We start from the raw sequence: 26,817 nt of genomic DNA, 5'->3' as shown, positions 1-26,817 counted from the left end.
ATGAATAGTGTTATTCACGTTTGTGCACAAGTTTTTGTGTGGACATATGTTTTCAGTTCTCTTAGGTACATACCTAGGGGTGGAACTGCTGGGTCATATGGTAACTGTGCCTAACTTTTTGTGGAACTGCCAGACTGTTTTCCATAGTGGCTGTACCATTTTATGTTCCTACTGGCAGTCTACAAGAGTTTCAATTCCTCCATGTCCTTACCAACACTTTTTGTCTGACTTCTTGATTGTAGCTATCCCAGTGGATGTGAAATGGTATCTCATTGTGATTTTGATCTGCATTTCTCTGATGGTTAATAATGTTGAGTATCTTTTTGTGTGTTTATTGGTCATTTGTATATCTTTTTTTGAGATGGAGTCTCTGTCACTCTGTCACCCAGGCTGGAGTGCAGTGGTATAATCTCGGCTTATTGCAACCTCTGCCTCCCAGATTCAAGTGATTCTTCTGCCTTAGCCTCCAAAGTAGCTGGGATTACAGGTGCCCGCCACCACACCCAGCTAATTTTTGTGTTTTTAGTAGAGACAGGGTTTCACCATGTTGACCAGGCTGGTCTCGAACTCCTGACCTCAAGTGATCCTGCCACTTTGGCCTCCCAAAGCGCTGGGATTACACATGTGAGCCACTGCGCCCAGCCCATTTCTATATCTTTTCTGGAGAAATGGCTATTCAAATCCTTTGTCTATTTTTTTATTTGGTTGTCTTTTTATTACTGATTTGTAATAATTCTTGATGTATTCTATATAGACCACCCCCTTATCAGATACATAATTTGCAAAATTTTTCTCCCATTCTGTGGGTTGTCATTTTACTTTCTTGATGGTATTGAGACACAGAATTTTTAAAGTTTTTCCCCTTCCCTTGTCTTCTACAAAAAGTTTTTAATTTTGATGAAGTCCAATTTATTTTTTTTGTTGCTTGTTCTTTTGGTGTCATATCTAAGAAACCATTGCTGAATCCCAGAATCATGAAGCCTCCCTCCCTGTGTTTTCTTTGAAATTTTATCGTTTTAGCTTATAAATTTAGGTAGTTGATCCATTTTGAGTTAATTTTTATGTATAGTATAAAGAAAGGGCTGGGCATGGTGGCTCACACCTGTAATCCCGGCACTTTGGGAGGCTGAGGTGGGTGGATTGCCTGAGGTCAGGAGTTCGAGACCAGCCTGGCCAACATGGTGAAACCCCTTCTCTACTAAAAATACAAAAAAATTTGCCAGGCGTGGTGGCGGGTACCTGTAATCCCAGCTACTTGGGAGGCTGAGGCAGGAGAATCACTTGAACCTGGGAGGCAGAAGTGGCAGTGAGCAAAGATTGCGTCACTGAACTCCAGCCTGGGTGACCAGAGCAAGACTCTGTCTCAAAAAAAAAAAAGAAAAGAAAAGAAAAGAAAGGTCTAACTTCATTTTTTCATGTGTGGATATCCAGTGGTCCTAGCATCATGTATTGAAAATAATACATTAAAAAATATATAGCTGTCCCTTGGTATATGTGGGGTATTTGTTCCAGGATCTCCACATACACCAAATCCTTGCATATTCAAGTTTCACAATCAATTCTGCAGAACCCGTTTATACAAAAAGTCATCTCTCTGTATATGTATACGCAGTTTTTGCATCCTGAAAATAGTGTATTTTCAATCCTGGGTTGGTAGGAAAAAACAGCTTTTAAGTGTACCCACATAGTTCAAACCCATGTTGTTGAAGTCTCAACTGTAGTTTCTACTGGCTTTTTATCTGAATGTGGGGGGTATAGTGTGGTGGGCTCTTCTCTCATTCCCTCAGTTCCTCAAAGTCTAGATTGCATGCCTTTTAATCCACCATTAGAAGTCTTCTGATTCTGATTTAATTGGTCTGAGTTGATGCCCAGATATGAGCATTTATGAAATGCTTTCTAGGTGATTCTCATGTGCAAGCCAGGTTAAGACCTAATGAACTAAACACTTAATAGTCATAAAGAGGACCAGAAAGGAGTGATTGGGAGGCACACTGCTGGAAGAGGAGATGTGCTGGTGTGTGCTGGGTTGTGTTGTAACAACGTGACTATGTCCTCCACCCTACAGGTGGCAGCATCTCCTTACTGAGAGAATACACATGTACTATGCCAGTACTTTTTGAGGCTAGAAGCACTGTAGGAATGAAGTATGTAATATAAAAGGACCCTCTGTATTAAAAATAAATAAATACATAAAGCCCAGTAGAAGAGAGCATAAACCCAAAGAAGCACCCTTCTTCCTCCTGTAAATGAAGAAAAATATTATTGTTCTGTAACATAAACACTTTTTAAAATAGCTATTTAATTATTTTATCTTATTGTATTTCTCCAGAGATGGGATCTCGTTCTGTCTCCCAGGCTGGAGTGCAGTAGTATGATCATAGCTCACTGCAGCCTCAAACTCCTAGGCTCAAGCAATCCTCCCACCCCAGCCTCCCAAGTAGCTGGGACTACAGGTGTGTGCCACCAGGCAAAGCTGATTTTTGAAATTTGTTTTTCTTTTCTTTTTCTTTCTTTCTTTTTTTTTTTTTTTGAGATGGAGTTTCGCTCTTGTTGCCCACACTGGAGTGCAATGGCGTGATCTCGGCTCACCGCAACCTCCACCTCCCGAGTTCAAGAGATTCTCCTGCCTCAGCCTCCCGAGTAGCTGGGATTACAGGCACCCGCTACCACACCCAGCTAATTTAGTATTTTTAGTAGAGACGGGGTTTCTCCATGTTAGTCAGGCTGGTCTTAAACTCCTGACCTCAGGTGATCCGCCTGCCTCGGCCTCCCAAAGTGCTGGGATTATAGGCATGAGCCACCGCGCCTGGCCTCTTTTCTTTTTTTGTAGAGGCGAAGTCTCATTATATTGCCCAGGCTGGTCTTAAACTTCAGGTCTCAAACGATCCTCCTGCCCTGGCCTCCCAAAGTGCTGGGATTACAGACATGAGCTATTGCGCCCAGCCTTGGAACTATTTAATTTCATTTTACAAATGATACAGAGAGAACTCTACTTTGCCCCATTAGTTTTTACCTTTTGTTCTCTGGACATGATGAAACAATCTGGCTTTAAAATAACTATAAGAACACAAATTGAATTTTTAAATTAGTTAAAAATCTTAAGTCTTTTAAGTATATAAAATACAAATAAAATATGCCCTTTATTTTCTAAAATTGTATTTGTAGAAAAGCATGAGGACTCTGTTTGCTCTAGAAGAAATTAAAAAAAAAAAAGTAGAAAGAAAAGTGTGAGGACTGCAAGCCGCATGCCATGGTTTTTGTGTTGTCTGAAATCTTTGCTCTGCAGTCACCTTCAGTAATCTTCAGTGATCAGTTCTTCCTCTTGTGTTGCTAAAAGTCTATCTGGTATAATTGGAAAGAAATAATTGATCAACAACACTATGCATAATCCATTTTTTTTATTTTAGGAAATCACCAGTAGCAGATCTCCCATCATTGGTGTCAGAAATCTTTTTTGGATGTCGTTAGTGCTTCAGAGTCCCATTAGGATATATTGTGCTCTAGACCAGTGCTCCTCAGTGTTTGGGAACTAGTGCAGGTCTGTAAACTGTTCCTGGCCCACAGTTAACTAGTATTTTAAAACTTGTTTGGCAATTTGACATTGTCTCTACGTATTCATTGTGTTTTATAAAAGTATTGGTCTGTAGAGGATTGCAGAAAACACAAAACAGGTCCTTCTCTACAGATGGTCAAGTAGCTTTGAAGAGGAAGTACCTAAATAAACCACCTTTCTTTTTACATTTATTTTCTCTCTGTCTCTCTCAGGGATTTTATATTGGAAGACATGGATCTTGCTGCCAACGAGGTCAGCATTTATGACAAACTTTCAGAGACTGTTGATTTGGTGAGACAGACAGGCCATCAGTGTGGCATGTCAGAGAAGGCAATTGAAAAATTTATCAGACAACTGCTGGAAAAGAATGAACCTCAGAGGCCCCCCCCACAACATCCTCTCCTTATAGTTGTGTATAAGGTAAAATGTTTCCTGAGTTGGTAATTGCTTCAACAGAGCACAAACTCTTCAACATTCTTCACAAATGCTATTGTTGACTGATCCCACCACTGAGCCTTGGTTTTTCTGTGAATGAATTGGCCTTTGCTCTTGTTACTGTGTGTTACTAGGAAATTTGACTGTGTTGTTAAAGGTCCTAGATGAAAGCTGCATATTTATAGTTAAATTATATTTGCATATTATTATTATTTATTTTATTATTATTATTGTTTGTTTGTTTGTTGTGTGTGCGTGTGGTTTTTTTTGAGACAGAGTCTCACTCTTGATGCCTAGGCTGGAGTGCAATGGCGCGATCTCGGCTCGCCGCAACCTCTACCTCCTGGGTTCAAGTGATTCTCCTGCCTCAGCCTCCCCAGTAGCTGGGATTACAGGCATGCACCACCACACTGGGCTAATTTTGTATTTTTAGTAGAGACAGAGTTTCTCCATGGTGGTCAGTCTGGTCTTGAACTCTCGACCTCAGGTGATCCACCTGCCTCAGCCTCCCAAAGTGCTTGGATTACAGGCATGAACCACCACACCTGTCCTCGTTGTGTTTTTTTTTTTTTCTTTTTTAAGACCGAATCTCGCTCTGTTGCCCAGGCTGAAGTGCAGTGGCATGATCTCAGCTCACTGCAACCTCCGCCTCCCAGGTTCAAAATTTAGTAGAGACAGGGTTTCTCCATGTTGGTCAGGCTGGTCCTGAACTCCCGATCTCAAGTGATCTGCCTGCTTCAGCTTCCCAAGGTGCTAGGATTACAGGCCTGAGCCATTGCGCCTGGCCAAATTTTTATTTTTCTAGTCAAGGTCACACTCTGTTGCCCAGGCTGGAGTGCCATGGTGCCATCATGGCTCACTGCAGCCTCAAACTCCCAGACTCAGGTGATCCTCCCATCTCAGCCTCCCAAGTACCTGGGATCACAGGCATGCGCCACCACACCTGGCTAATTTTTCTATTTTTTGTAGAGGTGGGGTTTTTCCATGTTTCCCAGACTGGTCTCAAACTCCTGGACTCAAGTGATCTGCCCGCCTCAGTCTCCCAAAGTGCTAGGGTAACAGGCGTGAGCCACTGCACCCAGCCTTTATGTATATATTTATTAGTTTTTTGAGGTAGAGTTTCACTCTTGTTGTCCAGGCTAGAGTGCAATGGCATGATCTTGGCCCACTGCAACCTCTGCCTCCCAGGTTCAAGCAATTGCCCTGCCTCAGCCTCCCGAATAGCGGGGATTACAGGCATGCGCAACCATGCCTGGCTGATTTTGTATTTTTAGTAGAGATGGGAGTTTCACTATGTTGGTCAGGCTGGTCTCGAACTCCTGACCTCAGGTGATCCACCCACCTTAGCCTCCCGAAGTGCTAGGATTACAGGCATGAGCCACTGTGCCCGGCCTAATATTTGTATTTTTAGTAGAGGTGGGGTTTCACCATGTTGGCCAAGCTGGTCTCAAACTCCTGACCTCAGGTGGTCCACCCGCCTTTGCCTCCCAAAGTACTGGGATTACAGGTGTGAGCCACTGCGCCCAGCCCCTTTGTGCTTTTGTTGTTGTTGTTGTTGTTTTTGAGATGGAGTCTTGCTCTGTCACCCCGGCTGGAGTGCAGTGGTGCGATCTTGGCTCACTGCAAGCTTTGCCTCCCAGGTTCAAGTGATTCTCCTGCCTCAGCCTCCCAAGTAGGTGGGACTACGCCCACCACCACACCTGGCTAATTTTTTGTATTTTTAGTAGAGACGGGGTTTCACTGTGTTAGCCAGGATGGTCTTGATCTCCTGACCTCGTGATCCACCTGCCTCAGCCTCCCAAAGTGCTGGGATTACTGGTGTGAGCCACTGCGCCCAGCCCCCTTTGTGTATTTTTAAATGGTGGATTTAAAAATACACTGATTATATGGTAGCAGCTTGGTGAGCCTTGCAGTCCCCATAGTTCTCAAATTCTAAATTCTTCCAGAAGTAAACATAAGTGATTTGTTTATGAAAATGGGTTGGTTCTTAAGGCACATTGGAAATAGCAGAAGAGGCCTATTTTGTTTTGTTTTGTTTTTCTTGGTATTAAGGTATTTGTTTGCTGGGATGATTATTAATGCCTTTTCTACCTTTCCTTGTAGGTTCTCGCAACCTTGGGATTAATCTTGCTCACTGCCTACTTTGTGATTCAACCTTTCAGCCCATTAGCACCTGAGCCAGTGCTTTCTGGAGCTCACACCTGGCGCTCACTCATCCATCACATTAGACTGATGTCCTTGCCCATTACGAAGAAGTACATGTCAGAAAACAAGGGAGTTCCTCTGCATGGGGGTGATGAAGACAGACCCTTTCCAGGTAAAATGCAACATTTACTACTTATTAGATACAGTTTTCTTGACAGTATATGATAGGAAAGGAAGTAACATTTATTGATACCTAATGAGAGGCACCCTTCCTATATTGTCTCCTTTAATTCAGTCCCCACTAAAACTCTGTGAGATGGGGTTTATTATCCCAATTTTACAGATTAAGAAACCAAGACTCAGAGAGATTAAGAAACTTGCTAGAGGAACATCTGGTAGAGCCAAATTCACACCCCCAAATGCCAGAACACACATGATGGGGATGAATATGTTGCCCATAAAAAGGATTTGATTGTATCTCATCCTTTTCTCTCCTGTGATTCCTGTCCATAATGCATATTTAGTACATAGGTATTGGTTTATTGAAAGCAACTGAGTTCAGCTTGCTTCTAAAGGTCCTCTAACAGTCCTTGGCCTATTGGGCTAGGTTTTTGCCTAAGTATATCCCACTCTTTCAGTTTAGTCCTTCTGTCTGTCACAGCTCATTTAATTTAGTGCTCAAAAGTGTATCAATTTTGCCAGTAAATAGAATTTTAAAAACACATAAATTTAGTAACAGTGCATCAGTGGCGTAAGAATTCATAGTTTGACAGACTATTTGAGGGGTTTCCTTTTGAGAATAGTGTAACATGTAATACGAGTCGAAATTTACTTTTTCGGGCTGGATGCGGTGGTTTACAACTATGATCCTAGCAATTTGGGAAGCTAAGGCAAAAGGATTGAGTGAGTCCAGGAGTTTAAGACCAACCTGGGCAACATAGCGAGACCCTGCCTCCAGTTGTGTGTGTATGTGTTTGTGTGTGTGTGTGTGAAAAGAAATTTACTTTTTGAGAAAGGGGGATATTATTTTGGGTTTTTTTTTTTTTTTTTTTTTTTGACCGAGTCTCGCTCTGTCACCCAGGCTAGACTGTAGTGGTGTGATCTCAGCTCACTGCAAGCTCCGCCTCCCGGATTCATGCCATTCTCCTGCCTCAGCCTCCCAAATAGCTGGCACTACAGGCGCCCACCACCACGCCCGGCTAATTTTTTTGTATTTTTAATAGAGACAGTGTTTCACCGTGTTAGCCAGGATGGTCTTGATCTCCTGACCTCGTGATCTGCCTGTCTTGGCCTACCAAAGTGCTGGGATTATAGGCATGAGCCACCGCGCCCGGCCTATTTTGGGATTTTTTTGGTGATGTTTATCTTATTTGGCAATGTAGAATAATATGTATATTAATATCACAAATGGATTATAGAATTTATTGTGTAACCATGTTCTGAAACTTTTAGAATGTGTCATAACTTTTAGGAAAAATGCTTTCAGAAAAAATGTATTTAAGCTTTATAATCATAATGTCATTCTTTAAGACCTAATCAGTCATAAAAATCATCCCTTGGATTGGGTCTCCATTGAAAGCTATTTTTGTACACTTGAGGAAGTCATGGAAAGGTTTCCAAAATTGTATCAAACTCAGAGGAAGGGAACATTGTAAGACAAGAACTCCACCTCATGAGTTTTTGTTTTTTTAAAAATCAACAGCTCAGATATTTCATTTGAAAATTCCAGATATAACTTCCTTGAATTTATTGGGAAGGTTGTTTTTGAAATGTCATCAACAGAGCTGAAAAAAAAAAATGCAGTCTCAAACTCCTATCAGAACGGTTCAGAGCATTTGGAGGAAACAGCGAGAGAAACTTGTCAGTTGGGCCAGTCTGTGCCTCTTCCTCAGACATACCAGTCTCCTTTCCTGACTGTCTTCCCCCGACAACCTCCCTAACGGCAACTCCTGATGAGTTTTCCCGATCTGGTTGATGGCATTATCTTCTTCCCTGGTCCTGTGAAGTACATCTCCATACACGGTTGAATTGAGAAATGGGGCATCGTCAATGAACACTGCTTGCTCCTTCTCTAAATCATAGTTTAAACATTCCAGAAACATTAGTGTCTTGTCAACAAGCTGGATGATTTGGACCACTTCAAATCAATATTTTGCCTTGCAGATGGAAATAAAACAAGTCCTTGGAGCTCAGTTGCAGAGAGAGCGAGTGAGCGTTGGAAGGGTGTGGCTTTAGCTCTTTAATGTTGTTGATTCTATTAAAGTGCTGTTTTTACTTGTAAATGTGGACGTGGAAGCACCATATTTTCCTATGTATGATAATTCTGGGAAGTTGTAGACATGTGAAACTAACAGCATTTTGCATAGCATTTGGAAGAAAAGTTAAAAATGCATAATTATATGAAGGGTCAACAGAAACACATGAGGGAGAATTAAGTGCAACTTAATCTGGGCCTGTAAGAGGGCAGGAAAAGTAAAAATAGATCATTTTTAATGTCCTGGTGTTAGAAAACAACTACCTTCAAGTTAGGATTACTTAGCTGTACTTTTAAAGTAAATGCAAGGGGAGAATGGTGTGGCAGATTCCCCAAAGGAAACCCCATATGGTTTCCTGAAGTGCTGGCCTGTCTCACCCTCCCAGGGTCATCTGGTGCTCCTTGCAGTGGCACCTCAGGAATGATGGAGGGCAGCTGCAGCCTTGGTGATATATAAGAGGCACCACCACCAGTGACTAGAAGTTTCCCCCGACCCCACCCAGGGAACAAAAAGGTGACAGAAGTGGGGTTCTTTTTCTAGATTTCAGCCTTAGATAGGAAATCCTGCTCCTAAATGCTCTCAATAAGAAGAATGAAGTGACTTCGTAGTGAGTCATGGAAACATCCCACTCTGCAGCAAAAAATAAGTGAATAAACTGATACTTGTTTATTACTTACCAGATGCCAGACCCTGTTCAGGGGACTTTCCATATATCAGCTTATTTAATCTTGACAACATCCCTATAGGGTAGCTTCAGGTTTTATGCCCATTTTACAGATGAGGACACTGAGGCACAGTACGGTTAGGTCACTTGCTCAAGGTCCCAAGTCTAGTCATGGAGCCATGATTTGAACCCAGGCAGCCAGTCTTCAGAGTCTGAGCCCTTCACCTCTGATGTGAGTAGTCTGTAGCCATGCGGTAGACCTGAAGAGTCTAGCTTTAAGTCTGATGTTGGAGTTCTACACTCTCTCTCTCTCTCAGATCATCAGTTACTTTCTCTTAACTCCCTAGTCCCTGAAGAGACAATGTTCTTTCTGGCTGTTCCAAAGATAAGTGGTCTTTCAAGCTATGGACCCTTTAGAATTTTCCTGACCTGGTCTTGTCTTAGACATTCAGTCCAGCTCATCCTCCTAGTCTGCACCCTTATGGATAATATTTGACTGACTTAATCCTTCCTCTTACCCAGAGTTTTCCCTTTACATTCACATTCTTAGTTTTTTTCTCCCCTCCTGGACTCATATCTTTATAGTCCCTTTACTCCTGCCAACCATCCCCTTGGTTTTTACCATTTCCATGGAATCATTGAGTCTTAAAGCTGAAAAAGAATTTTAGATTTAATCTGGTACATACCCCATTTTATAAAAGAGGTAACTGAGGCCAGGAGGGGTAAAAGAGCTTGCTTACCCAGCTAAAAGTGACAAAATCACACTTGAACCCTAGTTTCTTAACCCCCTCTAGCATTCTGTCCAAGATACCACACTTACTGCCTGCCATCTCTGCCCTCAGTCAAGCCAAGCACCAGCATGTTCGGCCAATTATTTTGTTTACTTTGGTCATTTTCTGGCCAATTTAAAAATAACACATTCATTTTTACTGAGGAAGCCTGGGGTAGTTCTCACATACAGTGAAAAGGCACACATTTGGAACTTGATGCATCCAGTGACCTTCAAAGGAAGGATGAAGTAGATCCAGCAACATCAAGAAGTTTTGGAAATAACAGATCATTTATTGGCCTCAAACTAAGAACCTAGTGAGACTTAGAGAGTCCAGACCTGTGCTCAAAGATGAACTGCTTAGACCTCAAGGAAAACCTTACTCTTTTGTTTGCAAAATAAGCTTACCTTCTGTGATAATAATGGCTCTGTCAAGCACTTTCTGTATACCAGGTACTGTGCCGTGTACTTTATATGTATTTCTCAGTCTTCATAGCAGTCACATAAGGTAGATACTGTTTTTATGTTCATTTCAAAGATGAGGAAACTAATGTGCAAGGGGATTGGCTGACTTATCTAAAGTCTTACATTTGTTTATTTATTTTTAATTTTTTCCTTTGCTGTGTTTTTGATAATAAATTTTCACATTTAGAAACAAATTTTTGTACAAGTGAGAACTCATGAAAATAGACTCTGTCTATGGTTTGGAGTGGTTCAAATGCATTGCTTCCTGGAGGCAAGGCTGTTGGTGAAATGATTTCTTGGGCTCTTTCCCTCTCTGCAGTGTGTGAAAATGGCTCTGGGCATGGTGCCACACATGCAGGGACCTGGCAAAAGCCTCCTTCACTGTCAAGGCTTCACCCCTGCCTCATGCCCAGGGTGCTAGAAGAGGTGCTATGCAAAAACAAGCTTCCGGAGAACCGCCTGATTAAATACTGAGGACACACTAGTTAACATCATGGGAACTTGGTCATGGGCTTTGTAGCTTTTTCTTGGGTGCATTTATAATGTAAGAAATCATGAGGTTATATTTATTTAATCTTTATTTTGAGGTTTCTGTGAATCCAGATTGCTCATTTGATTTTTCTCCCCATGGACTTGATTCTATTGTTAAAACTTCTGAAAAATCAGCCTTCCTACCTGCCTTCCTGCCTTCCTCCCTCCTTCTCTTCCTCCTTCCATCCCTTCTTCCCTCTCCCCAACTTCATTCACTCATTCAATAAATGTTTATTGAGACCTTGCTCTATATGCCAGGCACTGTTCTCAACAAAGCGGTGAACAAAACAGACAGAAAATCTGTTTCTTATAAAAATCTGTATCTGAAAATCTGTATCTTGTATTCTGTCACCTTACTAAATTCTCTTTTTAGTACTAACAGTTTTTTACTTGTGTTCTTAGACCCTCAAGGAACACCACCTCCAAGTTTTTCTTTCAGTTTGCTATTCCTACTTTCTTTTTCTTTCTTGATTTCCCTTTACTGGGTTTTCTTCTACCTGCTTTTTAAAGGCATCTCCACCTGGAAATCCCAAGAATATCTAAAGCTCAGAATAAAATTAAAATTAAATAAATTAGGCTAGACTGGGTACAGTGGCTCACGCCTGTAATCCCAGCACTTTGGGAGGCTGAGGTTGGTGGATCATCTGAGGTCCGGAGTTTGAGACCAGCCTGGCCAACATGGTGAAACCCCGTCTCTACTAAAAATACAAAAATGAGCCGGGCTTGGTGGCAGGCACCCGTAATCCCAGCTACTTGGGAGGCTGAGGCAGGAGAATCGCTTGACCCCAGGAGGCGGAGGTTGCAGTGAGCAGAGATCGTGCCACTGCACTCCAGCCTGGGTGACAGAGCGAGACTCTATCTCAAAAAAAAAAATAAATAATAAGTTGTAGTTAAAATAATTATCCTAACTCTTAGGTTAAGAGCTGTTCGCTGCTAGCCCATGCAGCACCTTTGTACAAATTCGAGGAAGGTGCCCCTTTCTCCTGGTGCTTTACTCTCATCTCCTGGGAAGATTGTCATAATTAACTGATTCTGTTGGAATATGACACACTACTACAGAAAAGTGTCATAATAAATCTGGAGATGACGTTCCCTAGATGAGCACTAGACATGGGCGATAGCAGAGATCTGCAGGTTTATGATGACACTGACCAAGAGGACAGCGTAGTGCAGACATTCACAGTAGTGCTGCTTGGGGCTGTAGGTTTCATCCTCACTGCTTCTAGAATCCACCCCTTTTTTCCATTCTCACTGCCTCATTCATTATATTTCACTTCTCATCACAGTGGAACCCCCCCCACTTTTCCCTAAAAACGGGCAAAACTAAAATATAACCAGGTCTTTCTTTTCCCAGCCTCTCTCTTCTAGGGCACCCTAATCACAATCCAGAATAATCTTCCTAGAACATGGAGAAATTCCTGCTCAGAAGCCTCCAACAGTTCCTCTTTTTGTTCTGAGTGGAGTCAGACATGCTTCAAGCCCTGGAAGCCCTCACCACATCTCCCTCTGCAGCCTGTTTCCTTACCCAAACCCCCACTGCACGCCCAGCATCTCCTGTGTTCTTCCTGCCACACTCTGGCACCTCGGGAACTTCCTATCACCTCTGACTTTCAGTTTGTTCATCCACAGAATGAGAATAGTGATTCCTACTCAGTAATTACACAGTGAAAATTAAATGCTATAACATGGGAAAGTGATTACCATAGGGCAAGCACTCAGTGCGTTAGCTTTCTTTCTCCTTCCCCTTCCGTTGCAAGTACTTTGGAAACTGAAATGCTATATAATTGTAACATGTTGTTATGATTATGCCTCATGGTGTGTCCGTTACCCAGAATTTTTGCATATTGGCAAGAATTTATTGTATTTGACCCTGAATAGGAAACATTTGAAAATATTAGAGAAGAAAAATGCAACTTTGCAGCCTCAGTGTGCCACTGAAACAGGTGGCACTAAAGGGTTGTCAGCTACCCCCGGAGCACTGTGGGAGGAGAGGTGCCCTCCCAGGAGCAGACTGTATCAGTAATCCTCTGGCTAATAATCTTCCTGCAGGTTGGGACTGGCTGAGAAAGGTAGGTGGCAGTTGCCTCCCGGAAACACAGATACTATCTGCAAGAGATGGAGGATGCTCAGGAGACCGGCCAAGAACAAACACGGTCCTTGCCTGACAAGGATTTCCTATGCCCCACTACTACTGCCTCAGAGAAAACAAGGATAAAGCGCTTACTGCCAACCACAGAAAATGTTTTGTGGTTAAGAGTCAGTTTCCAAGTATGTTTATTGGTTTAAAAACTTGACTTCGTTTCAGCCACATTTGGTTGTCTGTTATCATTTGTTGTAGGCTCTCTCCTGATTTGGTTTCCTTTGGGTTTTAATCAGAACCATCTTCTGAAACATTTTAGATTCAAAGCAGAGTTTAAAACAAACACATCTCTCAGAGAACACAGATGAAATCCAAAATGGAACAGAAAGTAAACAAGAAATAATGAAATAACATTATAAACAGCATGGCAACAGAGGGAAGCTGGGAAAGGCTGTGCAGAAACAAGAGCCCCTCAGAGAAGGAGCCAAACCAGACAGGCGTGTCAGGGAGCCGCTGTCACTCACAGCAGGGTCTGGGTTGGGAGTCTTCCATTTCTGACCAGCATGTGGGGCTGGAAACTATGGCCGGCGGTCCCACCCCGTCCTGAGCTGGTATAGAGTGCTGTCTTATGGACAGATGCAATTCACTTTATTCCAAAGATGGCTCCAGAAAAGTCCTGTCTACCCTCTCCATCCCTTCCCTCTTCTATGCCCTTTTCTCACTCTTCCTTCCCAGAGTCCTGGCTCCCATGTGTACTTGTGAACCAAGGGTCTAGGCACATATCCAGCATGTGTGAGAAGTGCATTAGAGCACAGCGATGATGGGGTCACCCTTCTATCCACACCAGCCCCCCTGTGCTGTAGACATTTCGGCCCTATGGGTCATAGGTTAGAAAATGTTGGGAGAACTACATTTTTAGCTCCACGCTGCTGATAGTTTTTCCTAGCTGTTACGCTTTATTTGTTGATTTGATTTAGGAAATGCATGTACAGGTTAAAAGATATTTTCCACAAAGTGTAAAAAGGTATACAGAGAAGAGTACCTCTCCTTCCTGCCCCTCTCCTCTACTCCCTCCTCAGAGGCTGCTTCATGTGGACCTACCTTTTCGGCGGTCTCCAGGGCTTATCATTGTGTGTTTTAAAAATTATTATGGGCTGGATGCGGTGGCTTGCGCCTGTAATCCCAGCACTTTGGGAGGCCGACGTTTGGGCAGATCACTTGAGCCCAAGAATTCAAGACCAGCCTGGGCAACAGGGCAAGACTCCGCTCTAACTAAAAATACAAAAATTAGCCAGGTGTGATGGCATGCATCTGTAGTTCCAGCTACTCGGAAGGCTGTGGCAGTAAAATCTCTTGAACCCAGGAGGCAGGGGTTACAGTGAGCTGGACAGTGCCACTGCACTCCAGCCTGGGCGACAGAGTGAGACTCTGTCTCAAAATAAATAAATAAATAAATAAAAGTCATTCTGATGTCTTTCCTTTCTTGTTTCGTTGCTGGAGCTACTGGATGTACCGGCTGTGCTCTTTCAGTATCTGCTTTCTGCTCTTTCAGTATCTGCTTTCTCCATATGCCTTCCTCTCTCAGACTTTGACCCCTGGTGGACAAAGGACTGTGAGCAGAATGAGTCAGAGCCCATTCCTGCCAACTGCACTGGCTGTGCCCAAAAACCCCTGAAGGTGATGCTCCTGGAAGATGCCCCAAGGAAATTTGAGAGGCTCCATCCACTGGTGATCAAGGTGAGCAGAAGCCTGAGTCTCCCACTGATTGGCTGCTTGCTTAAAGGCTAGGTCAAGCTCTAGGAAATTTCTGACAAGTAACTCTGTGTTGTTTTGTTTTACTTTGTTTCCTGCCTTGCCAAGACGGGAAAGCCCCTGTCGTCGGAGGAGATTCAGCATTTTTTGTGCCAGTACCCTGAGGTGATAGAAGGCTTCACTGAAGGGTTTTTCGCCAAGTGGTGGCGCTGCTTTCCTGAACGGTGGTTCCCATTTCCTTACCCATGGTGAGTGTGAAAAGGGCCGGGCATGGTGGCTCACGCCTGTGATCCCAGCACTTTGGGAGGCCGAGGCAGGCAGATCACTTGAGCCTAGGAGTTGGAGACCAGCCTGCCCAACATGGCAAAACCCCATCTCTACTAAAAATACAAAAATTAGCCACGTGTGGTGGTGCGTGCCTGTAATCCTAGCTACTCTAGAGGCTGAGGCACGAGAATCACTTGAACCTGGGAGGCAGAGGTTGCTGTGAGCTGAGATCGCGCTGTTGCACTCCAGCTTGGGTAACAGAATGAGGCTGTGTCTCAGAAAAAAATGGGTGGGGGGTGGGCTATGGGGGCACTTAGCTTGTGAGTAGGAAAGGGGCAGACCAGAAATACTCGCAAAACAGTAATAGCTATCACTGAGCCACTACCACAGGCCCAGCATTTTACAAATCCAATGCTGGGATCCCACTGATAAACCAATGATGAGAGAGAAAGGGGATGGATGAAGAGGTGTGTCAGAAGGAGGGGCGCCACCAGCGGGAGACAGCAAGTTTGTCTAATAGAGTCATAATTTATTTGTAAGTATGCGTTTAGCATTATATGTAGAATGCGGCCTCATGCAGGGGGCTGAAGAGAGAGTGCAAATATTAGAAGGAGAATTGCATTTTTTGGCACTTGTTTCTGCCAGGCAGTGTGCGTTGGTGCTTAGTGTCTGTGGCTCACTGGAGACACTGATAATAACTCTGGAAAGTAGGAATGATTGTTGTCATTTTTCAGATCAGACAAGTGGGAATCAGTAGCCAGGCGTGGTGGCTCATGCCTATAATCCCAACACTTTGGGAGTCTGAGGCAGGTAGATTACTTGGGCCCAGGAATTCGAGACCAGCCTGGGCAACATAGGGAGACCCCATCTCTACAAAAAATATCCAAGCTATTTGGAAGGCTGAGTTGGGAGGATGGCTTGAGCCTGGGAGGTTAAGACTGCAGTGAACCATGATCACACCACTGCCCTCCAGCCTGGGCGACAAAGTGAGACCCTGTCTCAAAAAAAAAAGGAAGGGGGAGAAAGAAAGAAAAATGGGAAACAGAGAGGTTAAGTAACTTGCCTAAGGTTACCCAGCCATGATCGAAACCCCAGTTTGTCCTGCTGTTCCTTCCTGTGCCCAGCGGAAGACATGGTTCATTCCTTGTGGTTAAAGTTGCTGCCTAGTAAGAAAAGAAAGCCAGTTTCCATCTTAGAACTGTTCCAAAATAATTAAAATGGCTTTTTCGGACTTTTTGTTAATGTCTTAATGCTTCTATCTTTCTTTAAATGTGCTGTTTGTTTGCGTGCTAGAGTGCCCAGTTGAACAAGCTGAGCAGGCTTCCCCTGCGTCTCCCTCTGCCTCGGAAGAAGGGTCATGCTTTTTGTCCCTTCCTCCTTCTCTCTTCTTCCCTTCCCCCTCCTGGCCTGCTGTTACTTCAGTCTTCTCCAAGATAGAATGAATAGATTGTTTCTTTCCTTCCTCTATATATTGTTTTAGCTGCAGTTTAAAAACACTCCACCCACATGTTCAAATCATGGCTGTAGAGTTAATGCCTGTTTGTGTCCATGTTATACTTCATTGACTCGGTGCAACTATTCTTCAGGGACCTAATACTTAAGATACTGTACTCATATTTTTTCCTCTTTACCCACCGCCCACGGTTTTCCCACCCTTACTTGGCTCTCTCTTAGTCATGGACTGGCTTGACCAGTTTAATTACTTTTTTTCTATTTCAAACTTCTATAGGAGAAGACCTCTGAACAGATCACAAATGTTACGTGAGCTTTTTCCTGTTTTCACTCACCTGCCATTTCCAAAAGATGCCTCTTTAAACAAGTGCTTCCTTCTTCACCCGGAACCTGTTGTGGGGAGTAAGGTAGGAAATTTTGAGAGGACTTGGATCTAGAATTTTCTTTACTTGGGATCTGGACTGATGTCATAACCAAGGCCTTCCCTGCATATTGGCTTAGAGGGTGAATTGAGGGGACGCCCACACAGTCTAGTTCTCCCCTCCTGCTGCTAGCCAGGAGACTTGCAGGGGCACACCTTGTCATGAAGGCAGGTTTCCAGAAAGTCTAGTTACCTTGCAAATCTGCCTCCTGCGCTTAACACCTAAGGCAAGCTACTTTTCTATATTAAAAGAAGTAAAATCTTAAAATTTGAAGGACTTCAGTGTACAATTAGTCTGGCTTTCCTACCTTAAATTCCTACCTTAAATTAGAAAGTCGGCAAGCAGCCATGAATGGTGGTCGCTCATGCCTGTAATCCAGCACTTGGCGGGGCTGAGGCAAGAGGATTGCTTGAGCCTAGGAGTTTCAGACCAGCCTGGGCAATATAGCAAGACTCTGTCCCTATTTTTTTTTTTAAAGAAAAGAAAGCTATAAAGAAATAGCTTTACTTCTTCATTTTGAAGAACGGAATAACTTCTTCATTTTGTGGATAAGGAAACTGAGCCCCAGAGAGATTAAGTGAGTTGCCCAAGGACGCACCCTTTACCCTCTAACCCCCAGGGTGGTTTTTGCCAGAAATAAACAATTAAGAGATTTCAGGTAGAGAACTTGAAAGGCAAAAAGTGTGGGAGCCTGGGAAAGATTTGATAGGCAGGCAGCCCAGCTGGGGTGGAAAAGCCCACTCTGCCCCCATCATTTCCCACTTCAGTCTGGGGCCAAGTGCTCAGAGCCAAAGTTGCCTCTCTGGGGCCAGTGGACTGGGAGAAGCTGTTCTGCATTTGTGTCTGTTTACTTTTCTCTGAATTGCTCCTTTTGTTAAGTCTCATTCCTAAGGAAGGTTTTTGAGCCTGGATTGGTTTGGGAGAATTAAAAGCATGCATTTTCCTTGGTAAAAAAAAAAAAAAAAAAAAAATTCCCAAACTGTGGCCCCCTACCAACTCTGGACCGTGGCTTCCACCTCCTCATACTATTGCTTGGCTCCAAATTTGCTGAATTGTGTTAAAGGAATTTAAAAGTCTATAAAAACAATCATTTTGTCTAGAAGTAAGAAGTTCTGTCTGCCAGTACTGGGGTGGAGATGCTGGGCTCTTGCCTCAGATTTTAAAGAAGTTTATCCTGCTGTCGCCGGCTAGAATTCCAGGCCCTTGTATGATTTCATCTTCATAAATATAATTCTGGGACACGGCCTTTATCTTTCTCTTGGTTTTACCACTTGAATACCAGAGTTAATTTCTCCAGCCTGTGCAACATCAAGGAGCCCAGCCAAAGGAGTAAATACAGAGTTACTCAAATGCTTACCAAAGTCATACTGTGGTTCTCGAGGATGTTTTGGGAAGGGCAGTGGCCAAACAGGCAAAACTCCTGAGAGCCTGATTTCTTAGAGAATCTGTTTCCCCACCCTGGCCCAAGCTCTCCTTTCCCTGCAGCCTTGTAACCCCACCCTGTTGTCCACATCCCTGGGCCCTGTTAAAGTCACGTGTCTGTGGGCCCAGTATCCAAAGGCAGCCTTAAGACAGAAGTGGGAAGCTGGTTGTTAAGTGGCACTCGGGGAGATGGTGAGGGGCTCCAAGGCCCACTTCACCCACTCCACAGTGTGGCCTAGGGCTGGCCTGTGCCGCCCTGTTGTCTGTTTCTTCCCATCCTGGGAATGGATGACTGTGACCCTACCCGCTTCAGGCCTGTGTGAAGAAGGATACAGCCACTTGTTTTGGTCCTTCGGAGATTGTTGTGAGGACTACAGATGGTAAGGCCTCCGCCAATGTGAGTGCCAGTCAACTGCAGGCTGGCGGAAGACCAGGCTTGTCCCTGTCACCACATTAGCAGGTGAAATGGCTCTAGTGTTGCCATGAAAACATTATGGGCAAGGCCTGTGGCAGCAGCAGAGAGACCAGGGCTGGGGACAGGGGAAGACGGGGCCAAAACCCAAGACTCTGGAGGCCGTGAATGGTGAAGAGAAAAACCAAGACATGGCCCAGGGAGTCAGACTTCTGGCTCCCACTTTATATGGGCGTATAAAGGGTTTCTCTGAAGGGCAGGAGATATGAGGAAGAGATGAGAGAAGAGACCCTAGGGGTTTTCTGTCATCATCAAGGTAAGGAGAAATGTCCCAGCAAGACCCATCTCTTTATCCCTATTCCCTGCCCTGGTCCCAGCCCCATCCCCAGGGTTCACAGCTCCTTCCCTGGCACATAGCAGGTTGCATTTAATGCCCGTTGCCGGCAGTAGCATGCCCTCAGAGGGGCAGTAGTTACCTGTGCAGGTGCATATGCTGGTTGTCTCCTTAGTTTTCAGAATCAGAGGCCAGTCTTAGTGTCATTAGTTTTTAATCAGTAGCATGGCCTGCCTGCTCCCCTGGGTCTTGCCAGGCAATATAAACTTAAACTTCCTGCTGTGCAATACTTATCAGAGCCCTGGTAGTAAGAAATAACATTCCATGGAAGAGTGCCGAACCGATGTCCCGATTATCTATTTATCTAAAAAGTTTTCATCAAACCCAGAATCTCAGAATGTTGTATACTTCAGCCACCATTTGTTGGTTTCTGCTAGAACTACCTTTGTTAAATTGCAATTAGGTATTTTCCTTTGGCTTACTTTGAAGCTGTGGCTAAAACCAGTTGCAAATTATGAAGATCATGCAGGATCTGCTCTGGGGCTCTCGCTGAGGGGACTGCCCACTAAATCACACAGTGCCTCTTTAGGAGACCCATGGAAGAGATTGTACTCTGGTCTTAGTGCCAAGAGATGCCATTCTTAGGAGAAGTAGTTTGTTTTTGTCTTCTGGACATAATTGCAAATTTTTCTTATTGGTTCTATTTCCTCTTTGCTCAGGCTAGAAAACTCAGAGCCATATGTGAAAGCATTTTTATTTACTAAAGCCCCTGGTTTTATTTTGTTTTCTTTGCCTTCCTTGTCCTCCCCTCCTCGTTCTTTCCTCCAGATGCATGAGATGCGTGACCTATTTATCATGGGCAGCGGCGAGGCCATGTTGCAGCTTATCCCTCCCTTCCAGTGCCGAAAACATTGTCAGTCTGTGGCCATGCCAATAGAGCCGGGAGATATCGGTATGGAGGGCCCCAGGAGGGCAGGGTCAGCCATGAGTCTTTTTAGTTTTTAATTCAAAAGCTATTTTAAGAATCGTGTACTGCCTTCACAGAAGTTTTATTTAGTAGAATCAAAAATAACATTCTCCTATTAACAGGCTCAACATTTATGCTTAGAAATGAAACAACTTAATGAGAAAACATAGCAGAAAGAAATGTCTTGTACGTACAACATATAGAATGCATGTGTCTGTTGACCGTAGAAACTTCAAGTTAGGAAGGATTCTGGAAAGTATTTAGACCAATCCCTCGTTTTATAGATGAAAAGGTTGAGACCCAGAGAGGAGAGGTGACCACCCCAAGGCCCCACTATCTGTTGAGCAGAGCATCAGGTCTTAAGTGCCTGCTTGGACACAGTCAAGCCAGGAGAGGGACAATCCAGGACTACAGGAATATACACCCATGTTGCAAATAAACCAATACCAAGCAGTATATAAGGGCAATGGTCACACAAGGAAATATTACCTTCTGTGTGGCTGCCACAGCCAAGTCACAGCCTCACATTGATGACTCACCCTTGGCCCTGGCTCAGTGTTTTCCCAAATGTGACTTGTCCTGTGCCTTATATCCTAAAAATCTGTTCCAAAGAAACAGGTTTGAATCCACTGCTGTCAGTAGCAATCAGTTTGACAGCCGAGTTTTCTTGGAAGAAACAAATAAATCAGCAAGTGTCACCATTGACCTCCTTGCTTTTCCTGCCTCACAAAACCTAGGCAAGACCTGGAGTCTCTGGCAGAGCCCAGACTGGGTTTTCCAATTGATTTCTTTAGTTTTACCCATTCAGAAGACCCCCAAATCCCTAGAAACCTTGCATCTTATATGAGGGTAGGAATTGGACTGCAAGCTATGCCAAGTTTTAATTTAAATTACATAACTTTTATTTCAATTTAGAAATGAAAAATAAAAATAATGTGCAAATCAAGCATTAACTAATAATGGAGCACAGCTGGCCTGGCTCTTGGGAAACTTCCTACAAAAAGGAAGATTCTTGTATGGAAATTGTTCTGAACCTTTTTCCTGTAATGGAGTGACTCTTAACACAAGAGATGACTATTGCGAAAATCTCTCTGGCATATTTAGGTTTGGAGCATGTGGTTGTGCTTGAACAAGTTTCTGTCTTATATTTTACAAATGCCTAACAATTCAGACAACTACAGAAACACCTTAGTTATCTGAATTCCAGACTTCCGGCTCCCACAAGCAACCGGAATACCAATTACAGAATTAGGGGGAAAAAAAAAAAAATGTCTGGCAGTAATCAAGAAAGCTTGAGCATCAAATGCTGGTACAGATAGTCCAGATTAGCCTAACATCCAGTGCGTGATACCTGCTGTGCTGTGCCTGACTGGTTTGTTGACTAGAAAGAAAGGATCCCTGTAGTTGGCAGTGTCTATAAAAGGCCAGTCACATGACAGAACATAGAGAGGGGTGGTGACTGAAGAGAAGAAGAATAGGAGAGCAAGCCCGGGAGAAGAATGGGGGCAGGGAGGGGTGGGGAAGCCAGCGAGCACCTGAAGCAGTGACAGAAATGGGCGTGATGACTGTAGCTGCCACGGTTAACAGTAAGGACAGGAAAGCAGACCCTGGCCAAGAAGAATCATTTAGTGTTGCAGGACAGACGGCGGTTCCTCTACCTTAGGGACCCTTAAGAATGGCACCACAACATGCAAGTTCTATGATTTTGACAAAACATACATTGTTCTGTGGAGATGGAGGAAAGAAGGGTTCCAGATCACCAGAAAACCTTTCGGGGGTCAGGTACAATATCTGCAGTCACTGTACAGGACAGTCATTGCCCATCATGACCCTTCCGGAGTCGCCAAGTAAAAGTTGAATTCTACTCAGTGCTCTTCGTTTAAAGATGAGCAGGGCCCATAGTACTCTAGAACCTATTTTCTTTGGAATATCTTACAGAACTCTACTGTTTGCTGAACCCAATTTGGGCAATGCTGGTTTAGGTTTAGGTTAATCTGGATGTTGTGTAATGAAACCGCATTATAGAAAGACACAGGAAAATTGGCTAGTAGGTCTTATGCCCCCTCAGAATCCATTCTGTCTTCTTGCTGTAAAAGCTGAGACTTGATGCCCAACACCAGCCTCATGTAGAGCATCCTGCCGTTGTAAGCCTGCTGAATTGTGATTCATAGTTCCCTGGGTGAGGGGCGGTGATAAAGCATTTAAAGAGGACTGATAATAACTAGGAAGTGCCAAAAGACTTTCAGAGCAATTTGTCTTTAAGCCAGGAGTGGTGGCCCACACCTGTAATCCCAGCACTCTGGGAGTGAGAGGCAGGAGGATCACTTGAGCCCAGGAGTTCAAGACCAGCCTGGGTAATATAGTGAGACCCCATCTCTTAAAAAGAAAAGAAAAAGAAAAAAAGAAACTAAATTAAATAGAAAAAGATTTGTCTTTGGCTCTGCAGTGCACCCTGAGGGCCAGCTCTGGCAGACCCGCCTTGCTCTGCCCACAGGTGTGCCCACCCGCTAACATTTACATGTTTTCCTCTTGCTATTTCCCCTCAAGGCTATGCCAGCACCACTCACTGGAAGGTCTACATTATAGCCAGAGGGGTCCAGCCTTTGGTCATCTGCGATGGAACCACTTTCTCAGAACTGTAGGAAAGAGAACTGTGCACAGGAACAGCTTCCAGAGCCGAAAACCAGGTTGAAAGGGGAAAAATAAAAAACTATGAAACTGCTTTCCAGGGGTTGGTTACTTAGTTACCTGCCCTTTGCATGCATGTGTGAACCAGCTGTGAGCTGCAAGGCAGTGGCCAGGGCCTAGCCCTCCTGACTCTTCCTGCAGATGGCTCAGGAAGGATTCAGCCTGGCCACTTGGCTAGGACTCTGCCAGCACCCATCTGAGACTGACCTCTTCCGGGCCTTTGGGCACTAAGACCTTGATGCTGCCCCTTAGGCAGGAAACAGGGCTGGTGCCTGCCTTCGCCTGTATTGCCAGCTTCCTTCCCTGGCAGTGGAGAGGGCAGCCAACAGGTTCTGATGTCAGAGCCATCCTTTACCAGGTGGGCCTGCTCGTCCCCATCTTCCTGGCCACATCACTCTACTTTTTGGAAAGCCATGGCTGATTAAAGAAGTTCTTGTAGTTTCCCAAACGAAATGGAATCTAGAAGCAGTGAAAAAAGGTCAGATAACTTTGAATTGCATTCAAGAAGTACACTTCTTTCCCATTGTCCGTGGCACTTGGAGTCTCTATGATGCCAGGCTAGAGTCTGATCATATAATAATTCAAAGTGGTAACTCCCAAGGTAATGCTTTCTTCCATTTCATCAGGTTCTTATATCCCCACTGCACTCCCTCCCCTTCTCCCTTGCCTGTCTGAATGGCTTCTTGGAAGCTTGGCTCTAGTCCTCCCTGCCTTGGCAGGGCCAGAGCCCACTACTGCTGAGGCAGCACTGCTCTTGTCAGCTGTGTTGCCTTTACCAAGTGTCTTCAGAGGGTTATGAGTTAGAGTAGCTGGCCGGGGGAGAGGGTGCCTCCCTGGGTTTGATCTTTAGGGTCTGACTTTCTGCAGAGAAGATGTTTTACAGATGTGTCAAAGCTGATGTTGTAATGTGGTTGGGGGAGGAAATCCAGACCCAAAGTGTTTGTCAGCTGGGTGTACAAATGACTGTGTGATCCTCTGTCTTAAAATGATTTCTGTCTGTGCTGGGAAACAAAAACAAGGTGAGGTATTTTTCTTTTTTGTAATAATATAAAGCTGTGTGTTTCTGATTGGATGATTCACTATGTGCATTGTTTTCTCCCAAGTGCTTTCGGTATATAGCAATCAAATGGTGTAAATAAGGATGTTCTTTTCCTGTTCCTTTTTTTTTTTTCTCTATTATTCTTTTACTGACACCGCTAGATACCTGGCCATTGGTCATGCCAATGCCAGGATGAAGAAAAAGCAATCTACACTTTGGCCTCTGGTTCTGAATTGCAGAAATCAAATGGATACATTACGTGTCGATGTCAGAATTATGGATCAGAGGCAGACAGTGATGAGTGAAGATGGTTGTGAAGCCCTCTTCATTCCTGGAGGAGCCTGCATCTCATCTCCCAGGCCCTCTTTCTCTGTGGGTCTCATGCCCAGCAGTGGGGAGCACTGCGCACTTGAATGACCTGTTTGTCTGCGGGCTTACAGAGGACAAGCAGAGTTCACAGAGCTCAGGGTGGAAACATCAGAGCCTCCTCCACGGGCTTCAGTGAAACTAGGATGAACTGTACCTGAGGGAATTTTTTCTTAATCAACCCCTTGTGTGGATGAATACAGGAAAAACAAAACTTGTGTACATATAAAAGTCATGCTGTTAAGCAGCTATGATTTAAGAGGTTTTAAGTCAGAGGGATCATGTAGAGGCCGGCTTTGCGTAAGCTTTTACAGCCTTCTGCAGTGTCCTTACCCTGGCCGCACATGGGGAAGGGCTGTATGTAAACAAGTGCTTTAGAGGCCTCTGAGAGTTTTTAAAAATTAGACCTGTTAACAAAAAAGAGGGTTTCTTAGGAACAAAGCAACTGTTTTGATTATTGAGATCTCTGTTTTGTTTCTGTGAGTTACTCTGTGTTCCTGTCCGCATTTCACTCCTGCCCTTCACATCTTAAATGTCCATAAAATACCCACTTCAGCTCAAAACTTTGAAAACGAAGAAACCCTTGCATGTGTTGATATTCTGAGGCATCCCCCGGGAAAGTCTCCTAAGCCCCATTTTGTACTTCAACAAAAAAATGACTGTAGCTGAAGAAAAGTAGAGACTTTCATGCATACGCTACTCATTTTACTTACAATCTACCCAGTTCAGACTTGAATGTAAACTTGTATTAGGAGAGAATTCTCCAAAGGGGGTTTTCTAGATAGACAGAGGCAGTTCAGCTTCTCAAGTTAATTTTGATAAACAGAATCTACTAGTGGCCAGAGCGACGGCAGTAGCTAGGGGTTGCCAGCCAGTCCCTTTCTAATGATCAAGGCCCTGAGCAGCAGGATGCCACAGGATGCCCCTGCCATCTAGCTGGAAGCAGCGGAAGTCCCTCTGCATGACTGGTGTGGGAAAGAGGGTTGTCAGGATGAGAAAGCAAGCTTGCAGGGTGACGACAGGACCACCTCACCAATTCCCCACCTCCACCACCACAATAAGAACAAAACTGTAGGGCTCTAAAGAGAGGGGGTGGTTTATAAGTTTATTGAGCATTTACTAGGAGGTGACATGGCGATGACCTCTGCGCATGAGTTAGGTTCACTTTCTTGTAGGCTCCCGCCATAGAGACGCCTGTGCCCAGAAGTCAGCTCTCTGAGGAGACAGGCTACTGTGGCCCCAGTTTGAAGCATTTCTGTCCAAATGTCCTGAGCTCTCCAGCAGTCAAGTAGTGAATGGATACCATACTTACTATGGTTGATGAAAGGAGGCAGAGCTTGTCCTCCAGTTTTTTTAGGGAAGAGAGGGAATAAAATAAAAGTGATTCAAGCTGGGCACGGTGGCTCACACCTGTGAGCCCAGCACTTTAGGAGGCTGAGGCAGGCAGATCACTTGAGGTCAGGAGTTCAAGACCAGCCTAGCCAACAGGGTGAAACCTGTCTCTCTTAAAAATACAAAAATTACCCGGGCATGATGGTGGCGCCTGTAATCCCAGCTACTCGGGAAGCTGAGGCAGGAAAATTGCTTGAACCCGGGAGGTGGAGATTGCAGTGAGCCAAGATCGCGCCACTGTACTCCAGCCTGGGCAACAGAGCGAAACTCTGTTTCAAAAAAAAAAAAAAAATAGTAGTTGTGCCAGGTGTGGTGGCTCACACCCGTAACACCAACACTTTGGGAGACTGAGGCAGGCAGATTGCTTGAGCTCAGGAGTTGAAGACCAGCCTGGGTAACATAGCGAAACCCCGTCTCTACAAAAAAAATTTTTTTAATTAGCCAGGTGTGGTGTCACACTCCTGTGGTTCTAGTTACTCAGGAGGCTGAGGTGGGAGGATCACTTACCCCCCTGGGAGGTGGAGGCTGTAGTGAGCTGTGATTGTACCACTGCACTCCAGCCTGGGTGAGACCCTGTTTCAAAAAATAATAATAGTGGTTTATGAAAACAGAAATCCACTATTCAGTGAAATACAAAACAGTCTATGAAATGGGAAGATTGGGGGGCTCGCTTTCTGAGAGAAAGGAGTAATAACACTTGTCTAGTACATTCCAGTATACAAAGTGCCTGATATACATGATCTCCTTTAATCTTCACCCAATCCTGTAAAGTAGGTGTTAGATCCTCAGTTTACAAGGCAATAAGTGGAGGCTGAGAGCAGTCAACTGCTGGCAGGTGGGTAGCTGGTTCCACAGCTCATCATTTTCCTGCTGCATCACAGCATGGTGCCCAGGAAGAGGGCGGTGGATGTCGTTGACTCACATGTGTCCCCGTTGGAGTGGGAGAACCCAGGGATGGGGAACAGCAAGCCAGGAACTCCGCAGGGTTTGTTTTTAAAACTCTGCTGGGCAGAAGTGGAGGAGGAAAGAATCTAACCATATGACTTTTATAAAAATCCTTTCACTTTTCCCCTCCCCATTTGAAAACTCTTTTTAAGAGTAAATGTAGCTGAAACACACTGTGTCCAGCCATTTTCCTGTCTCCACATTCTTCCAGATGTGTGACAGGGGAGGGATTCTGCCCCATTCCAGTTGTGGGTCCCCTTGGAGTTTACATCACTTGTTTTTCAATTCTTGATTTTCTGTTCCCGTCTACCAAAACCCAGCATAGGCCTCGGTGTACACTTATGTTAAAACAAAAACTCACGTTTCTTAGCTGCAGGTGATGGCCTCAGTCATTTTAATACAGCCTGGAATGAGTTTGCTCATTACCCAATCACTTTCACAGTGAATGTTCAAACCCCAAAG

At 44.3% G+C, this 26,817-nt stretch overlaps 1 protein-coding gene across 44 annotated transcripts in view; it reads left to right on the top strand.

Moving 5' to 3' along the window:
- Positions 1-23,680, top strand: part of C4H6orf89 (chromosome 4 C6orf89 homolog) — a 45,263-nt gene extending 21,583 nt beyond the window's left edge. For 12 of the 44 annotated variants that reach the window (XM_045390770.2, XM_074038190.1, XM_074038191.1 and 9 more), the window contains 7 exons: positions 3,766-3,973; positions 6,092-6,305; positions 14,483-14,634; positions 14,758-14,897; positions 16,646-16,775; positions 19,787-19,910; positions 22,473-23,680. In XM_045390770.2, coding sequence (XP_045246705.2) covers positions 3,785-3,973; positions 6,092-6,305; positions 14,483-14,634; positions 14,758-14,897; positions 16,646-16,775; positions 19,787-19,910; positions 22,473-22,567 — 1,044 coding nt within the window. In that variant the 5' untranslated portion in view covers positions 3,766-3,784 and the 3' untranslated portion in view covers positions 22,568-23,680. Of the gene's footprint in view, positions 1-3,407; positions 3,539-3,765; positions 3,974-6,091; positions 6,306-14,482; positions 14,635-14,757; positions 14,898-16,645; positions 16,776-19,786; positions 19,911-22,472 lie in introns of all 44 variants that reach the window. The other 32 variants (XM_045390779.2, XM_065544100.1, XM_045390780.2 and 29 more) reach the window with 7 other exon arrangements.
- The last annotated feature ends 3,137 nt before the right edge of the window (positions 23,681-26,817 follow it).

Source organism: Macaca fascicularis, chromosome 4 (assembly GCF_037993035.2).
Source record: "Macaca fascicularis isolate 582-1 chromosome 4, T2T-MFA8v1.1".
NCBI classification, from domain to species: domain Eukaryota; kingdom Metazoa; phylum Chordata; class Mammalia; order Primates; family Cercopithecidae; genus Macaca; species Macaca fascicularis.
This window is presented reverse-complemented; position numbering and strand designations above follow the sequence as displayed.